The following is a 15,936-nucleotide window of genomic DNA, read 5'->3' as shown; positions in this document are numbered from 1 at the left end:
TGGCTGGCACTCCTGTAGGTTCTTCTTGGCATCGACGTTGAAAAAAAAAGGGCCTTCACGCAAGGTGGCTGACGCCAACAAGGCATGGGGCAGCATGGAGGCCAAAGGAGGGGCACATAGGCAGTCAAGACTTCTCCGCATGTGGACTGGAGAAGGCGGTGTCCTCTCCTCCGCTTGGCTGCTCCTCTGTCGAGTTAAGAGTCTGAGGGCATTCATAGGGACAAGAGCAGAAACTGGTGTGGACCTGGTAGAACAGACAACCCCCAACCCCCCCCCCCAAACCCCTCTGTCCAGTTTGCTCTGTGTGCGTATCGCTGCCTTGGCCTGGGGCGGATGGGTTGAGGAGAGGCCGGATCCAGCTTGCCTCCCCCTGGGAGTCTGAGATAGAGGCCCTGACGAGTCAGTTGGCAGGTTCGTGGGCTGGGCCAGGGCTGCTCAGCGAAGGTCCTTCCCTTTGGTAGTGTTAGTTGTACATCCAGTGGTCAGTTAGCAAGTAAAGTCCTCAAACGTTCCCCGGGCCGGATGGTGAGGTAGGATGTTGGCTGCGTACGTCATGCCCGCCGGGTGGCCTCGGATGCTCTCGCACGGATTCTGGTTTTGCAGCGGAGGGAGAGGAGAGAAGAACACAAATAACAGTGGGCATTGGAATTAGCACCGTAAACATGAAATGATAATGAATGGGGTGGCGTGGAGGAGATCATGCAGTTCCAGGATTTGGGGGCCTTCAAGCAGTGTGGCATCCAGGTTTGAGTGCTGGACGGTGACCTGGGAGACCAGAGTTCGAATCCCCACTCAGCCATGAAGCTCACTGGGTGACCTTGGGCCAATCACTGTCTCTCAGCCTAACCTACTTCATAAGGTCAGGATCCAGGGAACAGTCATTGAAAAAGGTCACATTTGGTGTGTGCACCCTCATAGGGAGATGATGATTACATGTAACCTTTAACTCAGCAGCTATGCTTAGTATCAAAACTTCCTGAGTTCCAAAAATTTCCAAGGCGCTGCAAAGGGATGGTTATGTTGCATTGTACCATGAGACTGGAGGCTACAGAATGACTACTTCATCATGCGATAAGCTTTTAAGTGACTGCCAGTCATGTTCTGAATCCACTCTTTGGGGGGGGGGTCTCTATGCTGAAAACTAATTTAACTGTGATTTAGCATTACTGTATACTATAGAACAGGCATGTCCAACAGGTAGATCGTGATGTACCGGTAGATCACTGGACATCTGTGGTAGATCACTGGTAGATCATTGGCTCCCCCCAAAGAAGCTGAACAACTGTGGCTCCCCTAAAAAAAGCTCAACATTTTACCTCCTCCCTGAAAAACTCAACAACTTTGGCCCGAACCCCCCAAAAATGGGCCTTCCTCCTTCCTAAAAAAAAAAGATCAACAAATTCGACCTAAACCCCCCAAAAGGGGGTAGATCACTGCCAGTTTTTAACTCAGTGAGTAGATTGTAGTCTTTTGGGAGTTGGCCACCCCTGCTATAGAATTACAATAGTTTGCTTTATTCTTAACACATCCTGGTGTCTTCCGGATGTTTGGGGCTACAAGTTTCATCAGTCCCAGTCAGCATGGTGGGGGCACCAGACTGGAGAAAGCTTATTTAATCCTACAGTTGTAAATAACAGTGACTCCCTCTTGCCAGGGCATCTTGGGAGCTGGAGTTGTGCCTATATGTGTAAAGGACCCCTGGATGGATAAGTCCAGTCAAAGGCGACTATGGGGTTGTGGTGCTCATCTCGCTTTTCAGGCCGAGGGAGCCGGTGTTTGTCTACAGACAGCTTTCCAGGTCATGTGGCAAGCATGACTAAACTGGCGCAACGGGACACCGTGACGGAAACCAGAGCGCACGGAAACGCCGTTTACCTTCCCGCCGCAGCGGTACCTATTTATCTACTTGCACTGCCGTGCTTTCGAAATGCTAGGTTGGCAGGAGCTGGGACAGAGCAATGGGAGCTCACCCCGTCGCGGGGATTCGAACCGCTGACCTTCTGATGGGCAAGCCCAAGAGTCTCAGTGGTTTTAGACCACAGCGCCACCCTCGTCCCTATGTGTATGAGTCTGTGTGGTGCTGGTAAGGGATCCTTTGTAAAGAAGTGGCAGCCGCTTCTCCAAACTGCAAGTCTCAAAATTTGTTGCGGTTAATTTGTGATAGTTAAAGTAAGTGGCACAAGCATGATATAGTCAGTTACATTGCTAGTGCAGACCGGGTGGGTGGGTGGGGTGATGTCACGCAACATGGGAATGCACGGCGCAACGTGACAAATAGCTTAGACACTCACATGGCGTTTCACATCGTCCAGACTCAGGGCTACCCCTTTGTCACTGTTGTTGCTTTTGTGTTTCTTCTGGCATTTGCCGCGGCGAAAGAAGCGGAACTTGATAATCTGGGGATGGAAAGGAGGAGGAAGGCTGTTTGTTTCAAGTAAACCACTCATGCCGTTTTGTCGCTTAAGACTGCAGCTGGTGCCTCAGAGCATCGGAGAGAGAAATGGAGGGAAGGTGCTTGGTTTGCTGCTATGAGCTTGTCTGCGCAATGGTAAAGGAGGCAAAGATCGGGACCATCAGCATCTTGGTGCTGGGAGAACCTTGCTGGGAGACGCTAGAATGCAGCGGTCCCATGTATCCCTGCATATTTTTCTAGGGGGAATGTGGCCTTCAGGCTGCAATGGGTAAGACTGCCTTAGCTTAGACGGCTGAGAACCCCAAATAAAGATGCATTTGCAACTCTGAGGAAGGGGCATTTCCCTACCGCCACAATGCACCATTCGATTTAGAACACTTTCCACCTCCCTAAGGGCTCAGAGCACCTCCCATATAGTCCCCAGGAGGGTCTTCCATTCAGGCAGCAGAGGAGGCCTTGTTTTAGCAGTGGAAAGGCTTTGTGTGCCTTTGAAAACATTCTCTAGATGGTAAGCAGATCTGTACCCCGTTCTCCATCATGCTCCAGGGAGCCAAACTCACTTCGTAGGCGTAGTCAAATAGCTCCAGCACAGTTAACAGGCTGGCTCCAATGAACAGCCCCATTTGTCCCCCGATGTCACCTGCAGGCAAGAGGAGAGGGAAGCAATAATCAGGTACTGAGATTGGGGCACATTTTTTCTGGATCCCTAATCTCAGCACTCAGCTCTCCAGACTTGGTTGGTCCAATCTATGCTGACAGGGGAGGGAGGCAGGGACATGGTGGTTTAAGAAGCCCTATGTGGTCTGGAGAGAGGGTCCCCCCCCCAATAATTTTTATTACATTTTCTCTTTTACATTTTAGAATATTCATTTAAACAACCTTAAAATATCAGTGACACCCCTTTTTCTCTTTCCATGGTTCATTTTGCATAACATAAATCCCTGCATATTTTAAATAAACTAAACCATTCAATATTCCATTATTACACCTATCAAAATTGTTGAATTTAACTTAATGCGGCCCATGTTTTCAAATATACACAATTTCCCACCATATATTCAATAAACATTTTCCAATCTTCTTTAAATGTATGTTCTTCTTTTTCTCTTATTCTATATGTTAGGTCCGCAAGCAGCACATATACCGTCAGTTTAAGTTGCCATTCTACTTTAGATTTCCATTTTGGGGCTAACAAAACACAGGCCGCGGTGCTGTGGTCTGGAGAGAGGGTTGCCAGTTGTCTGATATTTTACTTTACCTGCCTGCCTTAGGTTTGGTATTTATCAGGTACTGTACTGGTACTTTGTGGAATAAATCAGGTGTTTGGATATATATATCTCCTGCCATTCCTCTCAAATGAGCCTGTTTTAAATATTTCTGCTGAACTCCCCAGCCTGGTCCATTGGATTGTTCTCTGACATGCCAACATGTGCCCCAACCTCCTGTTTGTCCTCTCCTGAAATGGTGAGGCCCCATCCGCTAAAAAAAATCAAAAGCCATGCTTGGCTCCATCCACCGCCTGAGTCTTGTTCAAACCACATTTTGGCAATCCTAGTTTGCCACCCTCCCTCTCCACTCATTTCTGATGTCACCAGGGGATTGCTAACACCTATCTTTGCAGCCTTAAATGTGGGTGGCTGGTGCCCGCTAGCCTGGTAGGGAGGAAAGTGGGAAGCCCAGGCAGTAGGTGGAGTCTGAGCCCATGACAGACTGAATGAAACTGTAATTCTAGTTTTGTCCCCGATTATATGTGCATTTTGAGGACTATAGACAGGCACTGAAGTCACCCCAAAGGGGTAAGAGAAATTAGGAGATGTGCATCAGTTCCCCTCAGTTGCTGTCCCCCCCCCCAAAAAGAAGAAGATAATCTCACCCAGAAGTCCAGCCACTTCGTATGCTTTTTTTTGTTCAATGGTCTCATAGTTCAGAGCTTCAAAGAAAATGTCCAGTACCAGGATGTTCTCCCTGTATATGGGAGGAAGCAAAGTGCTTACAGGCATCTAAAACAAGCATCTGCCTGGCAGTGACCAAAGTATCTACCCTCAACCAGCCTTATAAATAATGCCTACAACCAGCATGGGCACTTACCTGCCTGGACCCAAGATTTAGGGATGTAGCTGGTAACAACTTAAGGCTCTCAGCCTTCAAGAAACAGAGACCCTCCAAATATTTTGTAGGACAGGATAGGATTACCTATCTAGCTGGTGGACCATATCCTTAGATTTCCCCCCCTAACCCCCCTGGGCCATTTTTAACACCACACAGATTGAAATTAGACTGTAAGAACTAAGGTAGAGAGGCTTTAGAGCAGGGGCCAGCAAACCTTTTCAGCTGGGGGCCGGTCCACTCAGACCTTGTGGGGGGCCGGACTATATTTTGAAAGAAAAAAAATGAACGAATTCCTGTGCCCCACAAATAACCCATAGATGCATTTTAAATAAAAGGACACATTCCACTCATGTAAAAATACGCTGATTCCTGGACCGTCCACGGGCCGGATTTAGAAAGCGGTTGGGCCGTATCCAGGCCCTGGGCCTTAGTTTGCCTACCCATGCTTTGGAGGTTATTGTCTGGATACCCTTATTTTTGGCAGGGAGGTGTATTTTCACCTGCCCCTCATGTGATGCCACACATGTAGGGGAGCTAGGTGTGGATTGACTGAAATGGCCTTTTAAAAACAATCCTCCATGGCAAACAAAACTTTGCTTACAGGGCTGTTGGGCATGCTGCAAAACACAGCGCTTTTGGGATTCCCACCTTCGTAACTTCTCCAGAGACCCAAATTTTCACCCAGAGACATAAGTTTGCACCAGGAAATTTGAGCCATGGGTCTGTGCCCCAAATCTCCTAGGTACTCAGCAATGCCCCAAGCTTGCTGTTTGGGCTTGACCTCCCTTGCTCAAGCACGGGGTGCAGAAATAATGATGGCAAGCGGATTGGACAGGCGGCAGCACTCACCCAATGTACTGCTCGCTCTTGTTGTATTTCTTGGCCAGGTACTTGGCTGATGCCTTGCTGGGAATCTTGACCATGGAGAGCTCCTTGCCATAGCGGGTGACGTTGCAAGGCATCTCACACACACAGTAGTCATTGTCCTTCTCTACCAAGAAGTCTGTGGGAGCAGGGAAGAAGTAGATGTCAGTTCGAAACATGATAAAATCAAGGGTGTTTTGGGGGAAGAGATACAGCTTGTGTTAAGCTCTTCCTTTAGAATCTGAAAGGGTCCTTCCATGTGACTTAAAGGGTCTTCCAACCAGGGACAGATTTACTACTACTACTACTCTGCCCATCTGGCTGGGTTTCCCCACCCACTCTGGGCGGCTCCCAACAGAATATTAAAAACATGATAAAACCTCAAACATTAAAAACTTCCCTAAACCGGGCTGTCTTCCAAAATCAGTTGTTTATTTCCTTGACATCTGATGGGAGGGTGTTCCACAGGCACCACTACCGAGAAGGCCCTCTGCCTGGTTCCCTGTAACCTCACTTCTCACAGTGAGGGAACCGCCAGAAGGCCCTCGGAGCTGGACCTCAGTGTCTGGGTTGAACAATAGGGGTGGAGACGCTCCTTCAGGTATACTGGGAGCCAATGTAGGTCCTCCAGGACCGGTGTTATGTGGTCTTGGCGGCCACTTCCAGTCACCAGTCTAGCTGCCGCATTCTGGATTAGTTGTAGTTTCCAGGCCACCTTCAAAGGTAGCCCCACGTAGAGCGCCTTGTAGTAGTCCAAGCGGAAGATAACCAGAGCATGCACCACTCTGGCAAGACAGTCTGCGGGCAGGTAGGGTCTAAGCCTGCGTACCAGATGGAGCTGATAGACAGCTGCCCTGGACACAGAATTAACCTGCGCTTCCATGGACAGCTGTAAGTCCAAAATGACTCCCAGGCTGTGCACCAGGTCCTTCAGGGGCACAGTTACTCCATGTCTGTGTCCACATAGACACCACCATCATATCATCATATTTTTATTATTCATATGCCACCCATCTGCTTACCAAGAGCGGGGTCTGCACACTCCTTGTATTGCTCAGGGGTGCAGTAGGGAGCATCACCTGTAGGGAAACAGAAAAGCAAGCAAATCACACCACAAAGTTACATATCACGGTGAGACTCTATTCTGACCTCCTGCATTCACAAGCAGTGAAATTTAATCAGGGAGGGAAATGTGCAATGTTCTGCAAAGCCCACACACCTCCCTGCTTTGCATGAGTGCAAACGTGACTCCTCATTCTACCCATAAATGTGAACTGAAAGAGGAGGGGACAACCTGCACATTTAAATTGCTGCAGTTTTGTGATAAAGGAGTTGCGGCTTCTCTGCATTAGGTGATCCTTAAACTCCAAGAGATGCTGAGTCCCCCACCTCCCTCCTTTGTTCTGTCAACTTTCACTGCTAAGGAAGTCAACTGCATCTTTTTAGAGCTGTCATTTCCCAGGTTGAGATGCCCAGATGATTAACCTTGTTATGCCTTTGCATGCAAGGTAGATAAGCTCCATGGTTTTCTCTAGTGGCTTTTCGATGCAGAAGTGTCTCCTATACAGCGAGGGAAGGGCATTTCAGCTCCCTGCCTCCCTCCTAAGAAACTGAGCTCTGACTCTGCTGGAACATCTTGTATTCCTCATTAATCTTTTGTGGTTAGAAGCTGCTATCATTCCTAATTCCTGTGTGGAGATCATCCCCTGCAGGTAGAAATACAGCAAGTCAGAAGGAAGGGTGGGGCTGAGCCTTTTCCCTTGACATGCTAGTTTTCCATGTGTGGGGAGAGGGGATTTTCTCCATTACGGGGGAAAGATTCAAAAGCTGAATTCCCTAGGAATCATATCTGTAAAAAATGCTGAAGCCTTGCCCAGAGAGTTAACGGGTCGGGTTTTGTTAAGCCCTGCCCACAGAGTGGTCTTGTTCTCACACTAAGACAAGCCAAGCGTGTGGGCACCTTAGCAAAAATTAAGTCCACTTCACTCCTCCCATGGTCCTGTTGCTGCCACACTACCCAGAGCTGTCGTGGTTTGGCTTAGCATTTTATGTGAACAAACCACAAGCGGGAAATCAAGAATAAACCTTGGTTGCAGCTCATGGTTTGTTGGGACTTGGGAGTGATACAAACCATGAGTCTGGGTTTGCACATAATATTAAGCCAAACCATGGATTGGTCTTGGATTGTGCAGTGGTGGCAGTAGAACCGAGGAGCAAAGCAGCCATGATTTTTGCTCTGGGGATCCTCACGCTTGTTCTGTCTGGCTAGGTTTGGCTTAGTGCTGTGTGTGAATTGGGCCAGTGTAGCAAGCAAAACACACTGCAGTTAGTGAAAACATAGTCCTTGGAGATACATTTCCTTTGTATCTCTAGTTGCATTCAGGGTTCTCAGAGACCTTGTAAGACAGAGACCTGATAAAGCAAAAAACAACAACACCAAAGCAGTCATTACATAAGCAAAGCTGGATGCAAGTCTGTGCTGCTGTCTCTCCTTGGCTGTCATTCAAATCATGATTCCATCTCCTTCTCCAGAAGTCTGGATACCATTTGACAGGATCAGCCTGCCTTTGGAAAAAAAAACACACACTCTTCCCTCTCTCCTCATACATCTGCACTATTATTCTGCCTGCCCTCTTCTCCCCAGGAGATGCAACTGACTGGAATAATTAATTCGTATTTATTATGCTAATTGCATCCCTTGACAAGGATTTCTGCTTAACAGGAAAGATTGAATACAGACCAAGGTGGGCTGGTTGAGGCTGGGTTCTGTTAAAGGACGCACTCAATATAAAGAATGGGAGTGGCTGCAATTAGGGAACAGCTATAATAGTTATAATTAAGCTTGAACCAAAAAAAAGGGGGGGCCTTTTAATAAACATTTTCAGCAGCACCGAAAACTTTGATTTTGCAAAGGGTTGAAAATATTCAACAACCCAGGAAGCAATGCCCTCACTTCTCGCAGGGAGGGAACCGCCAAAAGGCCCTCGATGCTGGACCTCAGTGTCCGGGCTGAATGATGGGGGTGGAGACGCTCCTTCAGGTATACTGAGCCAAGGCCGTTCAGGGCTGTAAAGGTAAGCAACTACACTTTGAATTGTGCTCGGAAATGGTTGCTCCATGCATTACCGGGCCAGGAAAGGGAGCCACCTCCCTCCCAGTTTCGCGGCACTTTCAGGGCTGCTGTGGCCCAGTGGCGTAGCATGGGTTGCACCCTTAGGAATTTTGTGCCCGGGGCAACTGCCCCTGTGCCCCCCCCCACTACGCCACTGTGCTAACTCACAAGTACACATGGCATGCCAGACCACCACCAGCCCAGTGTGGTTATTCACGAGGAACTCTGCTCTCGTAGGTAAGCAGGGGAATCCTGATCTTTCAAAGTATCTCCCAGAAGGCTTGTTTTAAATCTCTCTGTCTGCTGTGGCCTCCACTCTTTGCTCTGCCACTGGCTATTGCTCCTCCACCTTACCAGGCATGTGCACCATGCGGCAGTTGCAGTTCTCGACCAAGTAGCGGGTCTCACAGTCGATGCGGCAGGCTGCAATGCTGTAGGTATCGTAGAATTCGGATTCCATGGTCACCGACTTGCAGTCACCCCAAGGTGGAGGAAGGTAGATGAGCTGCACGAAGAATGGGCGAAGAGGGGCTGAGAATGGCACTATCTCATCACCCTTTCCTAGAGAAGGAGAAGGGCTGTGTTTGGGCCACAGTGCTCAAGCAGGGCCCCATCAGACCTCATCCTTCCTCTCCCACTTTCACAAACAGAGAAAGAGCGGTCAACATGGACTACAGTTCCCATCGCCCAGGTCTATTTGCTCCAGTGGCTGGGGCTGATGGGACTTGTATTCCAACAATATCTGCCTTACAGGACTGCATCCGCTGCCTTGGCTCCACAATTGCACCTGCAATGTCGACAGGCAGGAAACCAGTGTGGGCTGAATGCAAGGGCCATGTGGACAGCAGAAGAACAGATGCCAAAAAAAAAAATGGCCTATCAAAACTCTTGCTCTTGCAGGAAGGTATCACACTGTGCCAGAGCTGATTTAAGCTATAACAAAAAGGCACATGTTACAACCCTCCTATGACTGTAACACAGGATACAGGAGAGAGATCTCATGTTTGAATCCTCCCCCATGATCACAAATTCCTTGAAAGTGGAATGCTAGTTCAGACAGTGATGGCTGAAAAGCAGTGGACAGATATTTCATTTTCATGTTATTTATTTAGGTGGCATCTTTATCCTGATCTTCATCCAAAGAACATAAATGGATCTCTCCCCATTTCTTTATCTTGCGCAACTATCTTGTGAAGTTAAGTTGGGCTGAGAGGTAGCAGTCTGCTCAAAGTCACCCGGTGGGCTTTGCGGCTGAGTCCAAGCTGAGCCCTCTAGCCCAGGGGTCGGCAACCTAAAGCCCAGGGGCCACAAATGGCCCATGGGGTCATTTAACTGGCCCACAAGCTGCCCCCGAACCGAGCTGCCTGCTTGGCGAGTCCCTGCGCACTGCGCTAAACTGGCACAGCATGGCATGGGGACTCGCTTCCACAGAGCTGGAAATCACTTCTACGCAGATGCCAGAAATCGCGTCTATGCAGACGCCAGAAATTGCAGGTGTGTGTGCTCCGGCCCACGGAGGGATCTCTGCTGGAGTGAACCAGCCCAGGCAAGGTAAACCTTGCCGACTCCTGCTCTTGCCGCTATGCCACATTGGCTGTATTGTACTTACTTGCAAGTAAGCAAGGGTCAGGAAGAAAGGCTCTACTCTAACCTCTTCCCTAATGTGACATATTCCACTGTGCATTGGGTTTTTGGAGACTGGAAGGGATTTGGTCATGTATTATTGTAATACTTATTGCTGCAAGCACTTTGGAGTGGGCTGGAAAAGTGGTAGAGAAAAATATTTTTAAAAGTAAATAAAAAGACTTTGCATTTTTTGTTTTGCTTTAAACACACACACTCACACACTTTTCTACCTAAGACATCCACAAGGTCTTCAAGCACATATTTCTTTCTAGTTTCTATGATCTCCCACTGAGTTTTTGTAATTAAATATTCCAGCTGAAATTAATAACTCACCAGATCTGCTCTATTCAGGCTGATGATTGTGATTCACTACTTGACCGTGGAAGAGTGGTTAGAATCTATCCTTTTAGAGCCTTTCGCCCTCCCCAAACTTGGATGTTAAAAAAGGCTGGTTTATTTATTTATATTATGTATTTTAAAGAATATTTATATACCCATTTCTCAACAAAAATGCTTCTGAAAGCAGCTTCCTTACAACACAGGGGCAATAATAAAATACAACATTGAATATGTAGGCTTATACTGAGGATGTTCACATGCAGAGAAGGGTAGAAGTCAGAAGTCATTTCTACTAGCTTACTTGCACTAACCATTTGCTGGCACTCCCTTGACACTAAAGTCCTTTTGGACTTCCAGTACTTGGGATGACCAAGCTTGATAGCTCAGTTGGTTAGAGAGAGGTGTTGATAACGCCAAGATTGCAGGTTCAATCCCCATATGGGACAAGTTGCATATTCCTGCATTGCAGGGGGTTGGACTAGATGATCCTTAGGGTCACTTCCAGCTCTATAATAATAATAATAATAATAATAATAATAATAATAATAATAATAGTTTTATTATATACACCCCACCCATCTGGCTGGGTTTCCCCAGCTTCTCTGGGAGGCTCTCAACAGACTAGTAAAATCACGATAAAACATTAAAAACGTCTCTAAACAGGGATGCCTTCAGATGTCTTATAAAAGTCGGATAGTTTTTTATTTCCTTGACATCTGATAGGAGGGCGTTCCACAGGGCGGGCGCCACTACCAAGAAGGCCTCTGCCTGGTTCCCTGTAACCTCACTTCTTGCAGTGAGGGAACCAGCAGAAGACCCTCAGAGCTGGACCTCAATGTCTGGGCTGAGCGATGGGGGTGGAGATGCTCCTTCAGGTATACTGGGCCGAGGCTGTTTAGGGCTTTAAAGGTCAGAACCAATACTTCGAATTCTATTCAACACTATGATTCTATTTCTCCTACTTGGTATTTGTATTAGATATGAATTAACTTTGTGCAAGTGCTATTGTTATTCTAAGCTCTCTGTGTGTGCGTGAGCACATTTTTATATTTGCAATAGTAACTACTTCTCTATTTGTTTTTATTATATTGTAAATTGCTTTCGGCTGACTCATGAGGAACAATTCATAAAGGAAATGAGTACAGTTGTACCTTGGTTTTCGAACAGCTTAGTTCTCAAACATTTTGGCTCCTGAACGCCGCAAACCCAGAAGTGACTGTTCCAGTTTGCAAGCTATTTTTAGAAGCCGAACGTCCGACGGGGCTTCCATGGCTTCTGATTGGCTGCAGGAGCTTCCTGCAGCCAATCAAAAGTTGTACTTTGGTTTCTGAATGTTTCGGAAGTCGAACGGACTTCCGGAATGGATTCTGATCGACTTCCAAGGTACGACTGTACTGGTGTTCACTTTCCGAAGTTTTTCTGGCTCAAAACTATCCATTCAATACCGCTGTTGTCTTTGTCATGAGCAAGAAAAAGAAGAGGGGATTCTACTCTTCTGCTGCCTAGACCACGGGGAAGTGCTAGTACAGATATCTGAGGCTGGTTGAAAGGGAAGGGAATTTTCACATCTTACCCGCTGTTCCTGGCAGGAGACAAACGTCTGAAAACCAGGTGCCACCCCAAATCCCAGCTGGTCAATGCAGGGTGGCTCATCCTGGCTGTGTATCTGCACCTTAATCCCAGCTTCAAATGAGGTCTCATCTGCAGAACAGAGAGATGGAGAGTAGAAACTACATTTTGAGCTTTACATGATCGGAGCCAGAATAATCTGGAGAGTTAAACCAGAAATCAGTCCTCCCCACTTCATTTTTTTAAAAAAAGCAAGGCTGAGTCCAGGAATGCATAAAGTAATACCGATAAAAGTAAATCTTCCCAGAACATTTCTTAGCTGCACCTAGAACCAACCCCTTCATTAGTTAGGGGAAAGGTCTTCCAGGTCAAAGGGAAAGATTCCCAGCCAGGGTTGTGCTCCAACCCTGCTTTACTGAAATCGAGGCCCAGCCAGGGACCTAGAAAGCTCCTCCTGTGGGATCCATGGTGACCTTTGAACTGGGATTCAGGCTTTACTTCCCACCGCGTCTCACCGTAGCCTTGACAACATATTCCCCCTACAAAGAACAATGTGCTATTTGTAGATAAGAGGCATAGCCTTCCCTGGCTATGATCAGCTGGTTGCCATGGTGAGACACATAGGACACAAATGGCGGGGGGAGTGACTGAAAGGAAGGGAGGAGGGAAAGTGTGGTGTGGGTTTAAGGAGTCGGCACAGGTCTAGAAAAGCAACAAAGCAGAGAGAGACCCACTGGGTTGAGGAACGGGGCAAGGAGGCAGAATGTGGAGTGATCAACAGGAAGCTGGAGCAAGGGGTGGGGTATCCTGGGAGGAGGCATCAAGAGGAATGGGTGCGGGAGGCAGAGGTCTGTGAAGATGTGGCGTCAGCAGAAGAGGAGAAATCGTCATGTGGCACAAAGGAAAATATGGATAAGGGAGGAGTTAATGTAGAGTCAGGGAAGCCAGGAGTAACTCTTACCTGTTTCTCCCCAGACAGGGAGATACTCATCTTGCTGAATGTCCAACATGATCTCCAAGCCGTTCCCTGTTCCTCCCTTATTGGTGATGCGTGGCGGCTTGTCAGGCTGACCTGAGTTGAATGTGTAGCACTTTCCGTAGCGTGTGTACACCTGTGGAGGAGAACGGAAGAACAAAAATTAGACAAGGAGACAGAATATTCCTTTGGAGTCCATGTGTCCCTGCCAGCTCTTGATGGTCAAGAGAAATCCTGGCGTATTGCTCCACCACGCTCTGCTGGTAGGCATAATAAGCAAGATTCCAAGGATGTGTGTTCAGCACTTGGTTTCAGCACCAGGGACAGCTCCTGGCTACCTGGAGTTTTGCAGCTTTCCTAATAACAACCCATTCTCAATGACCTTGAAGCCATAGGGATACTGGGAGTGTACAAGTGAATTGCCTGGAAGGAATGTGGAATGTACTGGATTTGAGTGGTGGGGCTGCAATGTGTGACAGAAGCAGAACTGGAGCATTGTCATTCTACTGCAATTTCCTTTGCGACTCAGGTTTTGGGTTATGTATTCACCAATGGCCCCGGAGAGAATGTGAAAAAAAGGCAACACAGTGAAGTCTAGAGAACTCAAGTTCCAGAGGCAAATATTCATTAGTTGCCCACCCGCCCCAAACCTTGCCGAAGAAGGATAACCTCAGCTATGCTAGTATTTAGACTCTACTGGGTAATTAATCATTTGAAGATGCTCAGATAATGGTCCCTGCCAGGCAATTCATGTAACAAACAGGCCGAGAAGTTAGATTTGGCAGCTAGTACCCAAGAAATGCTAATGTGTTTTGTAGATACCAGCTGAGTTAAGTCCATCCCATCCAGCGCTTATGTAATGGATATGTTTAAGCTAAAGTCTTCGGCGATAAAAATGGGGCGCAGGTTGGGAACGAGTTCACCCAGTGACAGTAAGTGATCACACCAGGGATATTCTTATATCACAGATTCTGGGTTTGTTTTCTTGCCCCAATTCCAGGATCCCTTAAAAGTGTGAGGCAGGTTTCTCTCTGTCTTCCAGTGTAGTTTCCGAGTGCCTTACATGCTCCAGTAGTTAGATTTGCTTTCCGATTAGTGCAATATCGGTAGCTGCATGTTCCTATTCCCCCATGGTGGATGTGTTTGCTCATTTGAAGTCATGTCGCTTTTCATAATGACAGAGCTAACCATTTGTAGCTTGCAGAGCTGAGCATTTATAGCTCATCGAAGACTTTGTGGGCCTGGATTATCCCTTCTCCTTGTGCTTATATACGACCCGACATCCTTGTTTTGTCCATTACACCTGAGAAGACACAGAGGTTTTTTCTTCTTGATTTAAGGAGGCTCACAATAAAAAGTATTTGTGACTTCCCCAGTGTACTCTTCTCCCTTCCCACGGTTGATACTACCGGGTTCCAAGTCATTCCCAGGCTCCATCCTGCCCCTCTCATTGCGCCATGTTCGGTATATAACACACAAATCCTGGTGCCTAGCCTTGATTTGAAAATCAATACTAAGCTGAACATAAAGTGGCCATTGTTTTATACAGTAGGCTCATGTTACAATGAACACAGTCAGTTTTGGGAGACAAATGCAATTTGAAGGGATGGGGAAGAAAAAGTTTTTTTGCAAAACAAGATATTTGAATATATTAGCTCTATTAAAGAGGAAGTAATATGGGATTTAGTTGTTATCATGCAACAATATAATTTGGGGTAGATTTTGATTATTTTTTAATTGATTGTATATGCATTCATCATTATGTCTGTCTGAGAAACATATTTCCTTAAATTATAAAAAGCTGTTCAAGTTACTTTCCCGAGAAAGCAATTTGTGCTTTAAACACATTGGGATTTCCCAACAAATACTGGCTTATAACATTTTGGATTTTCTTCTATTTTGCTGTGGGGTTTTTTAAATAAAAAAATTATATTATTATTATTATTATTATTATTATTATTATTATTATTATTACTACCACTGGCCAAACCACTCTTTGTTCTATTACTAGAAATGTTTGCCTAATCTTCTTGTTTTTCACCTTGGAAAGTGCCTAATGCATACAGTGGTGTGCTTGAATTTCAGGTATTATAAATGATATTCCATCCCTCTTATCTGCACTGACAGTAGCTAGATGGAATTGGGAATTGCCTCTAAGCATTTATTTGCATTACCAGTTTTGATACGAGACTGTCTCCTGATCCAGTTTACAGGCACAGTCTGAATGCGCTGTCTGATAACTGAAATAAAGATAGTTACAGGTAGGTAGCTGTGTTGGTCTGACGTAGTCGAAACAAAATAAAAAAATTCCTTCCAGCAGCACCTTAGAGACCAACTAAGTTTGTCACAGGTATGAGCTTTCGTGTGCATGCACACTTCTTCAGATACACTGAAGCAGAAGTCCCCAGACTCTTATGTATAGTCAGAGGGTGGAGAGGGGGAGGTATTACTCAGAATGGTGGAGTTACCAAGTTATTACCAATTTATTACCAAGCTTAAAACCATGGAGAGACCTGGATTGAATAACAGTCGTTAACGGTCATCAACAGCTATCAGTCTGTCAATCACCCACTCCCTCCACCCTTCTGAGTAATACCTCCCCCCCCCAACCATCTGACTATATATAAGCGTCTGAGGACTTCTGCTTCAGTGTATCTGAAGAAGTGTGCATGCACACGAAAGCTCATACCTATGACAAACTTAGTTGGTCTCTAAGGTGCTGCTGGAAGGAATTTTTTTATTTTGAAATAAAGATGATGGTGTTCCTCAAATCTGAAATAAAATTCTTTTCCGCTTTAAAAAAAAGCAGGGAGGAAAACTTGCTTGCAAGGAGAAGTCATGTCATAACATTACTTTTAGTAATAAAATGAGGGGAAGTGTGTACTAGCCTCTCTGTATGTGAAGAAGAGTTTGGAGAAGAGTTTGGAC

General features: G+C 46.4%; 1 protein-coding gene across 3 annotated transcripts in view; it reads right to left on the bottom strand.

Annotated features, from left to right (window-relative positions):
- Positions 1 to 290: 290 nt before the first annotated feature.
- Positions 291 to 15,936, bottom strand: part of ASIC1 (acid sensing ion channel subunit 1) — a 180,718-nt gene continuing 165,072 nt past the window's right edge. For all 3 annotated transcript variants that reach the window (XM_035107940.3, XM_035107939.3, XM_088661340.1), the window contains 9 exons: positions 12,994 to 13,144; positions 12,037 to 12,164; positions 8,853 to 9,003; positions 6,409 to 6,465; positions 5,372 to 5,525; positions 4,287 to 4,378; positions 2,974 to 3,053; positions 2,292 to 2,396; positions 291 to 591 (listed from right to left, as the gene is read on the bottom strand). In XM_035107940.3, coding sequence (XP_034963831.1) covers positions 487 to 591; positions 2,292 to 2,396; positions 2,974 to 3,053; positions 4,287 to 4,378; positions 5,372 to 5,525; positions 6,409 to 6,465; positions 8,853 to 9,003; positions 12,037 to 12,164; positions 12,994 to 13,144 — 1,023 coding nt within the window. In that variant the 3' untranslated portion in view covers positions 291 to 486. The remainder of the gene's footprint in view (positions 592 to 2,291; positions 2,397 to 2,973; positions 3,054 to 4,286; positions 4,379 to 5,371; positions 5,526 to 6,408; positions 6,466 to 8,852; positions 9,004 to 12,036; positions 12,165 to 12,993; positions 13,145 to 15,936) is intronic.

Source organism: Zootoca vivipara, chromosome 2 (assembly GCF_965207765.1).
Source record: "Zootoca vivipara chromosome 2, rZooViv2.hap1.1, whole genome shotgun sequence".
NCBI classification, from domain to species: domain Eukaryota; kingdom Metazoa; phylum Chordata; class Lepidosauria; order Squamata; family Lacertidae; genus Zootoca; species Zootoca vivipara.
The sequence above is the reverse complement of the archived record's forward strand: the minus strand, read 5'-3'. Positions and strand labels throughout refer to the sequence as shown.